At 52.1% G+C, this 15,971-nt stretch overlaps 5 protein-coding genes across 5 annotated transcripts; 2 read left to right on the plus strand and 3 right to left on the minus strand.

Annotated features, from left to right (window-relative positions):
- Positions 1 to 3,808: 3,808 nt before the first annotated feature.
- GCG54_00014112 (uncharacterized protein) lies at positions 3,809 to 4,963 on the minus strand (the record flags this gene model as incomplete). The annotated part of the gene is made up of 4 exons (XM_045413953.1): positions 3,809 to 4,312; positions 4,386 to 4,517; positions 4,569 to 4,804; positions 4,855 to 4,963. The coding sequence occupies 4 exons, from the start codon at positions 4,961 to 4,963 to the stop codon at positions 3,809 to 3,811; spliced, it is 981 nt and encodes a 326-aa protein (XP_045269057.1).
- Positions 4,964 to 5,874: 911 nt separating this feature from the next.
- On the plus strand, positions 5,875 to 6,666 carry GCG54_00014113 (SPBc2 prophage-derived aminoglycoside; the record flags this gene model as incomplete). Its single annotated transcript, XM_045413954.1, has 1 exon — positions 5,875 to 6,666. The coding sequence occupies one exon, from the start codon at positions 5,875 to 5,877 to the stop codon at positions 6,664 to 6,666; it is 792 nt and encodes a 263-aa protein (XP_045269058.1).
- Positions 6,667 to 7,034: 368 nt separating this feature from the next.
- GCG54_00014114 (uncharacterized protein) lies at positions 7,035 to 8,456 on the plus strand (the record flags this gene model as incomplete). The annotated part of the gene is made up of 2 exons (XM_045413955.1): positions 7,035 to 7,080; positions 7,141 to 8,456. The coding sequence occupies 2 exons, from the start codon at positions 7,035 to 7,037 to the stop codon at positions 8,454 to 8,456; spliced, it is 1,362 nt and encodes a 453-aa protein (XP_045269059.1).
- A 317-nt stretch (positions 8,457 to 8,773) lies between these two features.
- GCG54_00014115 (putative acetylxylan esterase A) lies at positions 8,774 to 9,694 on the minus strand (the record flags this gene model as incomplete). The annotated part of the gene is made up of 2 exons (XM_045413956.1): positions 8,774 to 9,217; positions 9,269 to 9,694. The coding sequence occupies 2 exons, from the start codon at positions 9,692 to 9,694 to the stop codon at positions 8,774 to 8,776; spliced, it is 870 nt and encodes a 289-aa protein (XP_045269060.1).
- Positions 9,695 to 10,766: 1,072 nt separating this feature from the next.
- GCG54_00014116 (Activator of stress protein 1) lies at positions 10,767 to 13,475 on the minus strand (the record flags this gene model as incomplete). The annotated part of the gene is made up of 2 exons (XM_045413957.1): positions 10,767 to 12,618; positions 12,679 to 13,475. The coding sequence occupies 2 exons, from the start codon at positions 13,473 to 13,475 to the stop codon at positions 10,767 to 10,769; spliced, it is 2,649 nt and encodes an 882-aa protein (XP_045269061.1).
- Positions 13,476 to 15,971: the final 2,496 nt, after the last annotated feature.

Raw genomic sequence — 15,971 nt, forward strand, 5'->3', positions numbered from 1 at the left:
ACTCCTTAATCTAATGTTTAAGCATATGCATCATATTACAATAGAATTACTATAGATAGATAAAATTCGATGAGCTTGACTTGAGTCGAGCATATTAATTGTTTAAACGTCACATATTGCTGTCATGAGATGTAATCAGATTAGGTTTTGTGTGTCCTGGGCGAGGGGCTCTGAGGCCCACGCTAGGGATTTGGTGTAACATGCTCACTGCCCCACGAAAAAATGTCCACCTGATTCTGTAACGCGGGCACCTTTCCCCTCAGAATACTGAGCGAAGAGGATGAAACGGCGGGGGAAGTAACTTTGATATATTGCTGTAACGTATAGTTGTCTCCTGGTATGATACACGCCCGCGACAAAAGTTCGTGATCCAAATTGTAAACGAATCTTCCTTTCCACCGCCACGGATACCCAGTCACAAGTGCTCTTAATAGCGAATCAAGACACAGTGAGCCCTATGACGTTTAAGGGAACGCCGCTTGCATATTGAGATTCTGCCCGCTTTGTGACATTCATTTTCTGAATTAAGCCCAACTGACGTTGATCCCGTTTGAGCCCTACAGCCTTGGCGGTGGACCAGACATCGCGAGAATTCTATATGATCCCCCTGGAAAGCGCCGAATTGGTCTTGCTCTTCATCATTTTGTTCCCTGTGTTATCTTCGTTAACCAGGAAAATTTCATTTACAGCGCAGCACAAGCTCAGCAAAGTTTCAATGGCTAATACGTCCGGAAACAACACGAATCTGCTCAAGGATGAGAAAGACCGTTCACATGTCCCTGCCTTCCCGTTGTGGTTATCAGGTATTAGAATAATACAATTCGTAGGTGCTAACTTCACTTCACATTCGAGTGATAGGACGAGCTTGTACCAGATCCATTCAATGAGACCCCTCGCTAATATGCCGCAGATACAGTCAACAGTGTTATTACTGTGGACTGCTTGGGATCTCGTTAGCAGATATGTAAAAGGTCATGAAGTGCCGTGCGATTTCCGTAAGTTCCAAGCCCCTCAGTTTGCGTCGAGATGTATCTTCATGATATTTTTGAGCACCTGGGTATTTCTGTGTTTTCCAGTCTATCGCATCCCGTCACAACCTGATGTTCGCTAATTGTTGCAAAGTCTTTTCATTATTTGCATTTGCTTGGACTTCATCAAGTCTAGCATGGCTCGGTGTCGCCGTTCATCTTCGTCCACGCATGTACAATTGCTGGATACACGGGTAAATGGCGCACTGCACACGATATGGAGAGACGTCTGCTAACCAAACTTCACAGTGGCCTTGAAATCATCACAGTTAGGTGCTATACAGTTGGTGTCCTCAGCTTCGTAGATTCACTGCGAAGCGTTTGACACCGACAGGACCTTTCCAGGCGACTGTGACATTCTGGGGATGTTCAGCATTGCGTTATGAGACACGATTATGTTTTGAGGTTCGAGGAGCTACAATAGAGTACGGCCACTTTCTTTTTAGGAGGAAGGATCAAAGGCCACTTTTCTTTTGTATGGAACTCAAAGTTATGGAATAAAGATACACAATCTCCCTCCATCTGCGACACATGATGATTGATCTTGCCACCTTCTGTTTCTGAAATAATTTTCAAAAACCTCTGATATACAGGCAATGTTCTTTCTCTGGACGAAGGAAAGTGTCCCAGACAAAGGATCGACTTTCAATCAAGCCGTTCAATACCCTATCATTCTCGTTTTAAATTTGAAGGTATGCTTTGGTACAGTAGTTTGCTGCCTTATAGCACAAATGCTACAAAATCTAATTAAATGCAGAGGCCTCAAAACATTGTTGATTGGTTGTGCGAATCACAGAAAACAGAAATCTGACAGGTGCAAGCCAAGAAAATGGCTGAAGATGCCAAGATTTCAGAACGTCATTTGTGTGATGCGATCAAGACGCCTAGCTTAGGCAGCTGAGACCAACCTGCTCAAAACATATGCAGGTGTATGGCGAAGCAGCCTTTGCGCCCAATGACGGCCACGATTGCATGGGGTCTTTCTGCCTTGCGCAGCAATGAAGATCGCGTTGCCACACTGCATGCATTCCATAGGATGATGTGCGGTGGCTGAACATCCATTTTCCTCATAAAGCAGGCTGATATTGGTATTTTGCGGCATGCTCATCCTTGGCGTCTCCAATTCCAAGTTACTTCCTCCTTCTCGTTCTTCCTTTCTGCCTTTTTTCATCGCCACCCACTGGAGTTCTTCGACTGAGATTTCAGCCTTTCGACTTCAAACTTCCAACAGACGTCACACGAATTCGCGTCCCGAATAAGCTCGAATTTGGAGAGCACGATTTCTTATATTTACAGCGATGGCTTTACTAACAAGAGATGCCTGGCCTAAAGATGGGAAGAAACGTTTCCACGTTCCCAGAATGCCAGTTTGGGTGGCAGGTCTCAGGATAGCACAAATTGTGAGTGGCACTAAAACCTTTTGTCATCCGACAGACTTAGGAAACGGGTTGATCTGCAAGATGAAGTTTAATGCTAAAAGTTTGGCTGCGTTCAATCATAGGTTCTTTCGACTGTAGTAGTAGCGTTGACTGCCTGGGGACTCATCACTATGCAAAAAACAACAGGTTCGCAAAGGATAACAGTAGGTGTCATTCCAAACTACTCCTAACCTGGGTCTTTCCTCATCCCAATGGTCAAAATCAGTCATATTTGCTGACAGTATTCTCTCATGTCCATAGTCCTTCAGCGGCGCTGAAGGCTTCCGTACGTTTCCCAGTCGCACCGTGCTTTCTCTTTAGCCTTCAGTCGTCATTGACCAATAAAGCAGCTCTCTCTTGGTTTGCCTTTGCTTGGACTTTGACGTACATAACGTGGCTTGGGGTCGCAGTGACCTTCATTCCCACCATGTACAACAGCTGGGTACATCTGTACGACTCAATCAGTATGGAAGATAATTGAGGATGGTCTGTTAATTCAGTGACTTTTCAGTGGCCTGGAAATCTTTTCCGTCATCATATGGCTGGTTTGTCTCGCTCTCTTCGCCAGCCACGCAGACAATCTCGCCTCCATCGACGCATTCGCCTCAACATTCGGCCCCCAATACGAGGCGTTGTTCAACCTGAATATCAAGCAATATTCCCAAAGCTTTATTACCGCAACAATCGCAGCAACAGCTGTCACGGCGGTCATATTCGTGCTATTCTTAATCAGCGCTTTTGCATTTAGTGCGTTGCTATATCTTATTGATGAAAGGTGTCAGCTGAAGCTAATCATGCTAGGCCGCGAGCTGTATCGCCATCGGCGAGGAAAAGTCAGAGCAACGGACGAAACCACTGGACTGGAATCTGCGGATCGTCGGAAATCATCAAATCCAAGCGCTCCTGACGATGACGAACTGGGACATCGCCAGCAGGTCCCAGAGCTGCAAGCGTGTGAAGTTTTAGAGACACAGGCGCCTGATCCGCGTTATCATACCGCAGAATTGGAGGATTCGAGGCGAAGAGTAGAGTTGGAGTGACAGCGTGGCCTGTAGCTGATACAGGTAGCATGACTTCAGACTACGATAACGTAGAGGGCGTAATCTATGGTGGCCATCTCCATTGCCGGAACAATGCCCTCGATGGTAGTAGTATTGAACACAGACAACACCCAGTGAGAATTAGATAACTCAAGCGAAATTTGAAAAGCCTCTAAACAGTCATTGAAGGTCAAATAGCCGCGTTGCGTTGGAATGAAACACCACGAAGAGCTTGAGAAGTGGGTTACTACATCTAAGGTGGGATTCACCTCTCGATATCTTCACAGCAAAGGGATCAGGTCAAACACAGCTAGATACGTGTTCAAAATATAGCGATAGCACCAGGCGGGCTTCCTATTCCACCTTTCAAGTGCAAAGGTGCACTGGTCAGAAAGAAGGACCATCTTTCGTGTTCCTCGCATAGTTCCGCCAACGTCTCAAGATCCCACAACTCTCCGAGAGGCGTTCCCCACCAAACAAGCGCAAACTCGTGGATTACAAACGGAGTCCCTGCTGGCGGTGGCCAAGCTTCAAAAGAAACAGTGTCACCTGCCAGCGCAGCGAAGTGCTTGTTGTACAGCCACCGTACCGTCTCTTCGGTAGATGCAATGCCGATGGCAGGACCCCCGAACTTCATCCCTTTGCGACGCTCTTCTTCAGAAGACTCATTGTACCTCTTGATGTAGCCAGTGCGCATGATCAAGATGTCTCCGGGTCGGCATTCTGTACCTTGCTCGGCAAGAGCCGCCTGGATATCGTTGACCCCGATCGGGCTTGTAGACCAGGCGTCTGGAAGTTTTCCATCGCGCCTTTGGTAGTATCGAACCTTAGAACGCATTATGTTAGTACCCATTCTTCTATTCGAACGCTCGCTCGCGATCTTTTCTAGCCTCACATACCATGTCAACCAATATACCACGGCCTGTAATGCCTCCGGCCTGACACCAGGTATGTATTCCATTGGTATGTGTCTTCTTTGCTTGTTCGTATGTCAGACCTCCGTAGAAGACCTGGCTCTTTTGATGGGCGAACTATGAGCCGCGTGAGATCTTGCTATTCGTATGGCCTTGTCGTGTACCTACGTGTTTCAGGCTATCCCATTGCGAGCTGCCCTGGGTGTTGATGTGTATCTCATCATCCAAGACGAAGGCATTAATGTCTGGATTCTCAGAGGCATCCAGTATTGTGTGCTGTAGTTCTCTTCGACCGAAGCCTGGAGACTTGAATGAATCCAGAGGCCAATCAAGTTGAACCCGGCGACCGGTTTGAATCTCGCAGGCGGCTTCTTTCACGACACGAGGCGTCAGAAGATTCAAAGCTAGAGTTTTTTAGCAGGCGCCAAAACCACCCTCTACCAGACATTCTTACAGCCAAGCTCATCCTTCTTGCTATTCCTGTCATAAAAGCCCCAAAGACATCCTTGAGGCGCACCTGGAACTACAGGAAGTTCATCAAACGCTGGGAAATGGTGTTCCATATTAGCACAGAACTGCAATCGCGGCTTAAGACGAGTAACTTTGATCGTTTACCCGGGTGAATAATTGAGGCTTGGCGCGAAGATGCGAACCGTAACATTCATATACTAAATCAAATAACCAGATTTCGGGTAAAGATTTCCCCAATAGTGCAACCACCCACCACATGCAGCGATGATTGTCTCGATGCGTGTACTTGCATGAAACCCCGCCCTGAGAACCACTTGATGACGATGACGATGTCGATGTCATAAGATCGCCCGTGCAGCTGTTTCTTTTGGCTCGCAGATGTTCACAAATTGCATTAGGAACAATTGTGTATTTGAAGCCAGTCGGCTTATTCGCTATTCCGTAGACTTGGATTAGCCTTGTTATTACTACGACAGCGATTAAGGAGTCGAAGGTTATTGTGTGCTGTTTTGCGACATGAGGCTTTCGAAATTGAGGGCTCTTCTTTAGCATCCTTCTCTGCCGGGTTAAAGGCGAGTATTAACACTGCGCACTACGCCTTTAAACGCGCATCCGGGGCCCTTCAGTATGAGCATCTTAAATAGCACTAATGCAAGCCATCTGCTGTGGAGAATCGTGGCACCTAACAAAGCCCTATTAAGTAGCTCTGAGCTGTTGTTTCCCACGCTAATCGGGTAAAACTCTGCGTTGTGCAACAACCGCACTACCAACTTCATGTCACGATGACCTCTTGGGTTCGCTTGGGGCTACGATCAGGCTTTCTGCAGATGATGACTCATCCAATTAAGAGTCAAGGTTGCGTGCAACCTGCAGGTCCTGTGACACTAATTAAACGTTGGTTCGTGCCATCATCCTACTTCTTCCCCGCACAGGAAGATGGTCTGATCCGTGCTCCTCGCCGAGTCTCTCTCTCATTCAACATACGGCGACTTTCCGTCAAGCAATGCTCGCCGAAATCATTGGACGGCCGCTTTGCACAAAACAATCTCTCATCTCGGACTTTAAGAAACTTGGAATCGTCGAAGGCGAAACACTCCTGCTCCATTCGTCCCTTAGCCGCCTGGGCTGGGTGAACGGCGGCGCCGAAACGGTCATCTCTGCTCTCCTCGAAGTCTTGGGAGATGAGGGGGCGCTGGTAGTACCGACCTACACGGGGGATAACACCGATCCCGCGGAATGGAGGTCTCCACGCGCGCCCCGGGAGTTGTGGCAAACGATCCGGGACACGATGCCCCCGTATGATCCGCGAATCACCCGGACTCGGGGGATGGGAGCAATTCCAGAAATGCTGAGGAATTGGCCCGGAGCCATGAGAAGTGCCCATCCGCAGACCTCGTTTGCTGCTGTTGGACCCAAGGCAGACAGAATCACTGCCGGACACGCGCTCGATTGTCGCTTAGGGGAGAACAGCCCGCTCGCCAAGTTGGAGCAACTTGATGCTCGCATCTTACTGTTGGGCACCGGATTCGATACTTGCACGGCATTTCATTTGGCAGAATACCGTAATGGGGCTCCGCTGGAGAGCAACTCATTTGCTGCGATAGTGGAGGGCTCCCGGCAATGGGTGACGGTCAGAGACGTCACTCTTAACGATGATGACTTTGGAGTCGTTGGGAAAGGTCTAGAAAGAACTGGGATTGTGAAGAAGGGACTCGTTGGTGGTGCATATTGTGGGATATTTCCGTTACGAGAGGCAGTGAGCTTTGCGACAGACTGGATGAGAACCAATCGGTAAAGACTGCTATATAGAATGTGTCGATGGGAAATTCGTAACACGTGCCATACATAAACTCTGGAGAATACCTACAAAAGACGTGGCACAATGAATTTCGACCCCATGGATCTGTATTGCACACACGGTCAATCGCAGCCCATCGAAACGTCGTGGTTGGTCTGTACTGAAGGGCGTAATGACATGTTCAAGGGCGTGACGACTGGTCGTTAAAACCGGATAGCCGGTTCGGATCACCTCGATATGCCGGCCGGACTTTGTGGACTTCGTCGGGTGAGATTAATAAGCCTCGGAGACGACTTCCGAGCAGATTAAAAGCATTGAAAACGATGCATTTGCAAGAAGGGCATATGGCTTCAAATTTCAGCATCATGAACGGCGATATTGACGCAGCGCCCAGTGAATTGCGGTCTCTGGGTAAGTCTAGCTAAGAACCGAGCATGATAGAAAGCAACGTATCTCAGTTGACACCCCCAGGCCTGTTGGAACGATACTCGGCAGTCAGAAGCCATCTCGGAATCTACAACAACGTCTGCGTCACTGCAGTCTATAAATGCTCCTACAATGGAGATCTTCTGCAGGCTCTATGGCGAGCTGTTGGCGACGTCGTTGCGCAGCACCCGATCTTGAGAGCGACGCCTGTCGACATCGATACCAAAGAGCCTCGGTTCATCTCTCTGAAAATTACCGAACCCGAGCAAGTCATTCAGCTGAGAAAACCTCAAACAGCCGTCACCGGCCCTCAATTTGAAGCTGAACTGCAAATGACGCTTGAAAAGCAACACAATACGCCATTCGAGCACGGCGCGACCCCGCAACCCTTCTGGAGATTAGAGGTTCTGGATGACCGGACCAGCTCTGGAAGTTTCGTGGCTTGTCTATGCTTTCATCACTCTTTGATGGACACCAAGAGCGCCCTGATCTTTCACGAAGACCTCGAGAAAGCTCTAGATCAGTCGTTGACAACAACCCGTTCTGTAGATGTACTGCTTCCGCCACTGGAAGCCGTCTATGATCTACCGGTTTCGGAAGCCTTCGTCCAGCAGGCATCAAAGTACATCGAGCCATCAGCCAGAGTCTGGAGCGGCGCACTGCAGCAAGTTCCAGTGGGAACCCGTGTCGGATTGTTTTGGGTCTCGGAAAAAACTGCCGACAGCTTCAGAAAGCACTGCAAGGGAGAGAAAGCATCTGTAACGGCTGTTATCATGGCCCTCCTAGCAACAGCATTCTTCAAAGTTCTTCCCGACGACTACGATACGTTGCAGGGTGACTGTGCTGTATCCCTGCGCCACCTGCTGCCGGACCCCATCGATGATAGATCCCTAGGTTGTTATGTTGGATCTTTCAGCGAACAGTATTCCCGGAGCGCGGATCCGGCGTCAATGTGGTCCGACGCTAGACGGACAAAAGCGACGATTGATGAGGTTGCGAGAAACCGTGGAGCGGATATGCCTGTTGGATATCTACGTTGCGTCGCCCATGACATGCCGGGATGGTTGTCCGGAAAGCTAGGGAAGAAGCGGGCCGCTGCGTGGGAGCTAAGCAATGTTGGGGTTGTCGGCTCCGCTGGAAGAGTGGCCAAGACTGGGTTCAAAATGGAGCGGATGCTGTTCAGTCAAAGTGCCAGTGCAACCTCTGGGGCTGTCAAGGTGAGCGTTGTGACGGGGATAGACGGGCAACTCGGCTTTGCTTTCTCGTGGCAGGAGGGCATTGTGGAGGAGCGTTTGGCTGAAGAGGTGGTCTCTACGTTTAGAGAGTCGTTACTAGACTTAGCGTCTGAGGGCGGACGCTGAGAAGACTAGATTCGATACTATGTCCATTGCATTTACTGTACCAGCCAATCATCGCTCAAGGTAGGAGCAGCAATTTGGAAGTTAGCCGGCGCCACAGCCGGCTAGACGTCGACTATCATTTCAACGAACCGGGCCGGTTCTTCAAGACAGATTCCCGGTCCGACGCAGCACAATGAACTCTTCAGCTGACTCATGCGGACACGGATGTCATCACTCGCTGTCAAACCGGGAGCCAGGTGGTTGGTTGAGGCATTCTTATATATGCTATGTTCAAAATATGTCCAAAGAATATCCGGCATCAAATTATGTACACCAGTTCAAAGACCGAAGAACTTCATGTCATCGTCACCCCGAATGGGCACAGTATGTCCAACACCAACAGCCCAGACACCGGTAAGGTGGTCGCCAAAGACATCTGTGCGGTAGTTTGCGATGGGCGTGTTCGCGGATGAGGTGACGGGCTTGTCAGGGTTGTAGCCAAAGACGCCGGACCACTGCTTGATAGTCTCCTGGTAGTTCTTGGCGTTGAGCGTGGTGTCGACGCTGCCGTGGTAGATCTGCATGCGGGGGCGGGACCCGGTGTAGCCGGGGTAGGCGTCGGTGACCCATTTAGCCCAGGCGGCGGGCGTGGCAATGGAGTTACCTTGGGAACAGGTGCTGTTCCAGCCGTTGACGGTGCCAGTGTAGAAGCAGCCGGCCGGGACGCCGTTGTAGACGATGCCGGCAGCGAAGACATCGGGGTAGGTGGCGGCGAGGACGTTCTAAGTAGGTTAGCAAATAACGACACTATTGACAGGTTGCGGTCAACTTACGGTCATCATGGCACCGGATGAAGAGCCAGTAACGAAGACCTTGGACTTGTTGCCGTTGTACTTGTTGAGAGTGTACGAAACCATGTTCGCAATGGAGTTGCTGTTAGCTCCGCCATTGTGAGTGAGGGTCGCCTTGGACGAGACATCCCAACAAGTTCCCGAGTAGGGCGACTCGGGGTAGATAACGATGAAGCCCTTGGAGTCGGCGAGAGTCTTGTAAGGGCTGTTGTTGTAGTAAGCCTGAGCAGTGCCGGTGCAGTAGTGAATAGCGACGACAACGGCAGGGTTCGTGGCAACTTTGTCCGGGACGTAGATGTACATCTTGACGCCGCTGGGGTTGGAGCCGAAGTCGGTGACCTGCTGCAGCGAAGCAGCGCTGGCGGCGCTGGCCAGGCCGAAGAAGGAAAGAATGTTACTGAACTTCATGGCTGATTTGATTGGATCCCAAACTGCTTGACAAAATGCTGATCGTCCAGTTCCCACTTGTCAAACTCGACTTGGCTTCTGGGTATTTATGGTCCCGGGAGGATCAAAAACGAAGCTGAGCAGATGATCGCCTCGTTGTGCCGCACCATGCAACTTTTGTAGACTTCCCTTCAGCCGCTCATAGACGACGTCAGGGGTTGCAAGTCGTTTGTGTAAAACCCGATCATCTCGGTCCCCCACATCCAGGGTCGTCTTGGAAAGGGGGGCAACCACCAAAAGAGTCGAATTGGGTAGGGGAATAAGAATTTAGCCGGAAGAATTGGCCACTCAGCGGCCTCTTCGTCCGAAGAGAGCAACCCGCAGGAACGGGTTCATCTGGAAAAAAAGCTTCTTCGGCACTTGCGGAAGCCTCCGAACAGAACCTGGTAAGGTCTCAACTTTAGATGCCGAGAGCCGCTGCTTAGCGTGGCTGCATGGTTCCTTTTGCGAGAGAGATTCCGGGGGTTGCCTTGCACTTTTGCGGTGGTTGCGCATTGCCGATCTTGCTAGATAATCTGGCTGTGCCAATTTGCCGGCAACACCAGCCACGGAACATGCCCCCGTGCTTGGCGCATTGAACCGGGAATCCCAGGCCAAAACAGTGAGTTATGGGGAGCAATTGAGATGTGTGGCAAAACCTAGGTTGAAGCTTGAGCCACGGGGTTGATGCTTATAATTCCCCCAATCCCAACGCTTCGTTGACGTGACAATAATTTGGATAAGGGTATAATCGAGTGCTGGCACTATATCTCCGCGATTTGTCGCGATGCCGATCATCCGAGGTATCCAGAGTCGGAGCTGTATACCATGCGAACACCCTTTCAGCCGCCTGCCTACAATGTGCAATCGTCAACCACACGGCGACACAACTCCCGAGGGCTTTCGCTAGCCGATTCTACGATTCCATGTGTCCAACTTGTTGGTGTCTAGGAGGCGATCGGTCGTTCAGGGAGCGGGCGGCATCCAGAACACGGGAGCGCCCTCGAAATTCGAAAACGTGGCGAAGGCCTGCCGATTCATCAGCACATGGATTTTAGAATGCGCGAAGGTAGCGGTATACCGAAGAGTCTAGATCTAACCAGTCCGTAGTCTCCCAGCCTGCCAGAAAGTTCGTCATGCCTTCGAAGCCCTGTGTCTGGAACACCGCGCCCATGTCGCCTGATTGTGCCACGCCAAGTCCCGAAGGGTCGTCAACTTGCATCGGATCCGCTGCCTGTCCACTCTCAGCCTGTTCAGAGGTCACGCCTTGTTCTGGGCCCCGTTGTCTGGCTTCAGGCCCCTTGGCCTCTTCTCGCAACTCCTCCAAGATGACGCTGTACCGCCTGCTCGGGCTGTCGGACGTCGTAGCTTTTGCCAGGTGGTTTTGGCATCGGTCCGCGAGCTCGAAGAGACCTTTGTCCTCATCGTCTCCTACCCTTTGTATCTTCCAAACATAAACCACAGCAAGAGCGCAAAAGGTGACGTAGGGCGTCCACCAAAACGCATGGAACAGAGTTCCGTCGCTGGCCATTGCGTCGACGGTTTCGAGCGCGGTCTTGGCGGCGTTGATACACTCTTCTACACTATCGTCGAGTGCAGATGGCTGACTGTCGCCTCGCGAGGTCGTTGTGCCGAGCAGGAAAGGACGGTTGGCGTGCATGATGGCGTGACAGTATGCCAGCTTCAGCGCGGTGTTTTGTCGCCTAAAGGATGGAATCAAAGACATCGGGCGGACGGTGCCAAGGTGATGCGGCAGAGATTCGCGCCACTCGTGAAGAGCGCGTCCGTATCGGTGAGCGGCCAAGAGACGATCGTGTTTCGGCATGGGCTTGATCGAGTACACCTCGCGCGAAATCCCGTCAATCAGCTGGGCAAGCTTTGCATGGAAGATGAGCGATTCAACGTGGCAGTCCATCTTGGGCTCGTCGCTCGATCTGCCCTGGGGAGTCATGTCTTCGTCGTTGACGCAGTCAGGAAAGTCTTGGTCAATGTCTTCGTCATGGTACATTCTGGGACGACCAAACACGACTGCAAGGTACTTGTCAATGGTGTAGGCCACCCAGAAGGTCCTTTTCCGACATTGCGACGTAATGTAGTCGACTGGAGGGGCTTGGCCGTTGCTGGCTCTCTTGCGACTTGCTTTGCGATGCAGACCCAACGCCGACACAATAGGCAGTACACTGCCAAAAGTGTACCAAGCCTGATTCATGCGTGACGTTTGCAACAGGTACAAAGTCTGTAGCAGCCGCGCCTGGGCGGATTCAAGCTTTGGAAGGCCTGTTTCCTGGTCCGTTAAGCCCGTGGCTCGGCAGAAGTAGGAATCGCTGCGTCGTAATTCGGAAGCCTCGTCTGGTGATGGCTCGGTGCCCCTTACCTTGATTTTGCGCAGAGTGACGATGGCAAGGATGGTCAGGACAATTGACGCTTTGGCGTGGCCAATGTCACGGTGTAACGGCACATTGTCTAGGGCATTTGTTAATAGGACATTAAACCATTCAACCACGTAGCCCTGGTGAAGACAGCGGTAGGTCACCACGCAGACGTCAAAATAGAAGCGCATCATTTCCAGGCCGACTGATCGCTCGGGGAGAGGATGGCTCTCGTGAGTTGCTGATGCAAAGGGCTTGTCGCCTGCCCTTGTCATGGTTTGGTGCTGTTCGTTTGTACTAGAAACTTGGGGAACAACGCCACCAGCCAGTCTCTGGGATGACAACCGTTTCCATGCGCGGTGGAGGAAGGTTAGGCTTGACGTGGTGTCGAAGTACTGCCCCTCGATCTCGGCGATCTCTACCTCTGGCGATGCCCTCGATACTGGCTGGAGGACGCTCTCCTCGACGGCTGGCGAAGATTCAAGGGTAACGGGCTGCTGCGAAGGCCTTGCTCGAGGCGTACTGGTAGCGACAGGACTGTAGTCTGTGAGCCTTTTTTGCGCAGTGCGTGTGCGCACAAGCAAGAGGAGCACTTACAACTGCGCCTGGTAGGATGCTGGCACTAACCTGGCGTCGGTCGTTGGGGTCGCAACTTCGACTCCAGCTGACGGAGCCGGCGGCGGGGTCGGGGGTCTCCCGCGACGATAGCTCGCATCGTAGATGCAGGCGAGACGTTTCTTGGTGCAGACGTCGCAGGGGATGGTGCCGGAACACTTCAGCTTTTTGGCCTTGCAGTAGTCGCATGCGCGGCTGACTTTGTGGCTCCGTCGGCGGTTTGCGGCGGAAGCAACGGCGGAAGAGGGTAGAACTGGAGACACGGACGGACCCGACTCCGACTCTTCGCGGAGGTAATGGCCGGAGGAGGGTCTTTCGGGTAGTGGGCGCGACCTCCGGGAGGATTCCGACGGCTCGGGGGAGGGGCCCGTACTTGGACGACCTTCAGGCAGGGTGCGCTTCTTGCGGGATGATTCCGGGGGTTCAGACAGGGTCGGGCCGTCGTCAGGACGTCCCTCTGGCAGTGGGCGCTTTCTCCGGGATGGCTCCGAGGCCTGGGATTCCGACTTGCCGTCGTCGTCCGCGGGTCTACTTTCGGGGAGTGGGCGTTTCTTCCGCGGAGGTGGCTCCGTTGGGGTGCCGCTCGAGGGCGACGGCTGAGAGACGTTGGACGACGGAGTGGGTGCGGTGCTGATGGATCCAGCTGGTTCTCGGGTACGGGCGTCGGGGGGCGCGGTGGATGGTGTTTGCTGTGTTGTTGGTGTAGGCGGATCGGGGTTGTCTGCCATGATACTCTGGACGGTCATGGAAATCCGACCCTCCGACGCGTTTGCAGACATGAGTGCGGTGCGGTATCCACTGAGTCAAGTCCGTCTTGTCCGGGGATGGATGACCGCGTCAGGTGTCGCACAGGTGTCAGTCCAACGGGGAGCGTCAGACGGCTTTCTGTCTCTCTCTCTTTTTCTCTCTTGTCGGTCCCTCACGCTTCCTCTCCCCACGCCGACAACTTGTGTGGGTCGAGAACTCCGTCACCAATGCTCTCCAGAAAAAGGGCGGCTTCCTTAGATGCGATTCATAGTTGCCGAGGCCTAGCGAGGAAGCGAAAACGAGGAGCAAGAAATTGGAAACGGGCGTGCGCGACGCGGTGCTACGTCGGGGGGCAGAACTTTTGATGTGAAGCCAGCAGCAATGGGTTCGATTCGGAAAAGCAACAAAACGCCAGGGAGGCTAGGTTTGGTTTGGTGGTGGTGTGTGAATGGAGTGAAGGACTAACTAAAGAAGAGAGAGACTCCACCGCGGAAGCCACGGCGGGACAGCCACTCGGCAGCGGCAGCAGCAGTAGCAGCAGCAAAAAGAGAAGATTTCGGTGCAGCAAAGCCACTTCTCGATTAGCCTTGGACCGATGTGGTAAAAGGGGGTGGAGGTGGCTGATGATCGGTTGAGTTGGATCGATTAGCTAATCGAGATCCAAGGATCCAAGGATGCGAGACGAGACGCGGCGCCGGAACGGTGTGGCCGCAGCTGGAGATCGCGGCCGAAAGACTTTCTGTGTGAGTGTGTGTGTGTGTGTGTGTGTGTGTGTGTGTGTGTGTTTGTCTATCTGTTTGACTCTTCTCTCTTCTCTTTTCCTTTTCTCTGTTCGGATAGGAGTGTATGTCGGGCATGTAAGAGGTACAGAGTACAAGTGTACAGAAGTACAAACAAATACACGAAAAGACGGGAAAAGAGTCAGGTCGCAGACTCGACTTGGCCCCCGTCCTAGGGGGAGACAGCTACTTTTACGCGGCAAAACGACCCCTTTCACCCGTCGCACATACACCTGGACCCCGGACAACCTACAGCAGAAGCTGCCCAACCCGCCGAGCAGCAGGAATAAAGCTCCCGTCCTGTCTCAACACGGCAAAGACGCAGCTCTCGGGTCTAACCCTCTACCTGTGCATGCCCGCAACAACAAAAAGGCAGTGCGGGGTGTGTCTTGCTTCTCTACCTACATACTAGCTCTCGCTCTCTGTTCTGGCTCTGGCTCTAGCTCTGTCCCCTCTGGCTTGAACTCTGAACCTTGCTGCCCTACAGTGAGTCCGAGCACAGAGTTGGATTCCGACATCCTCCTCTCGCTTCACATGCCTCACATCCAGGTTGTGGCTTCTTCCGTACCGGCTGAGACCAATTGGATTTGTTTCCGGCCATCTGCGATCGACTTAGCCACGTGTGGAAGCTGCTTACCATCTGATTGTGTAAGTTCGTCTTGCAGCTTAGAAAACGCCCTGACATGTCTGGGCCTGGGCTGGGCCTCTGGGACATAATTAACAGTAGAACCCAAACAGGCAGAGACAAAGTGCCCGTTGTGTCGGTAGCGGCGTCCCGTGTGTCTCGGTATCATATCTCGGCTCGATGTTTGACCACGGCTTTGCATATCTTCTGCCCGCCTGCGAAGGGGGGACGCACAATTATCCATGTATACCCACAAGAGTTGTGCAAGTCTCGGGTTCACTAACCGTAAACAACACAGGTCTTCCCGGCCCTTGAAAACCAAGCCCCTCACAGCAGCCAATGACAAATACCTCGGTATTGATTGCTGCTCTTGTTCTTGAACGTGCCACCGTGAGGACCGCGGCACGTAAATTAATGAGCTGTTGAATTCTCTCTCGACTGAAGCTCTGATCCCTGCTGCACATCGCTGCACAAAAAGATAAACCGGTAGCTGAAAAAAAGTCCCACAAAACCTTCATCAGGCATACCTACCGACACCTCACACACCACCACACACACCATACATGAGTCTGGCGGCGGCACATGAACCACCCCGCAGATCAACGCGCAAACTCACTGATGATGACTGATGCTCGCAATCCTGTCAAAACCTCAGAAAGGTCAAAACGCCGCCCGGATAGTAGATCTGCCCATCGGACGATCGGACGGACGGACCATCTCTCCTAAATCCGGGAATCTTTCGCAGTAGTGCCCGCTCTCCTCCGTGACATCCGCCCGGTCCCTGTCCGCTCGCCCCTCTAGCCACGGACGGCGGCTCAGAGAATTGCACCGCGTCGTTGCAACCGTTCGACCGTCTCCCCAACTTTTGACCCGCTAAGAGCTCTGCCGCCTCCATCATCTCAATTCGTGGTGCCGCCTTCTGTGCCGTTGCTGCCCTCAGAAACTTTGTTCTTGGGTCCTGACGTCAATCTTGCGACATTTGGCACGGTCCAGTCGCCCAAATCTCCGACCTGCCAGATCGATATATATCAGACGGGGAACCCCATGACTCTACCTTGACTCGTCCAATAGTGCAATCCGGCAACGCTTTTCCATTTCACAGCATCATACAATAATTATCAGCC

Source organism: Colletotrichum gloeosporioides, assembly GCF_011800055.1.
Source record: "Colletotrichum gloeosporioides strain Lc1 chromosome Unknown consensus_14, whole genome shotgun sequence".
Taxonomy (NCBI): Eukaryota; Fungi; Ascomycota; class Sordariomycetes; order Glomerellales; family Glomerellaceae; genus Colletotrichum; species Colletotrichum gloeosporioides.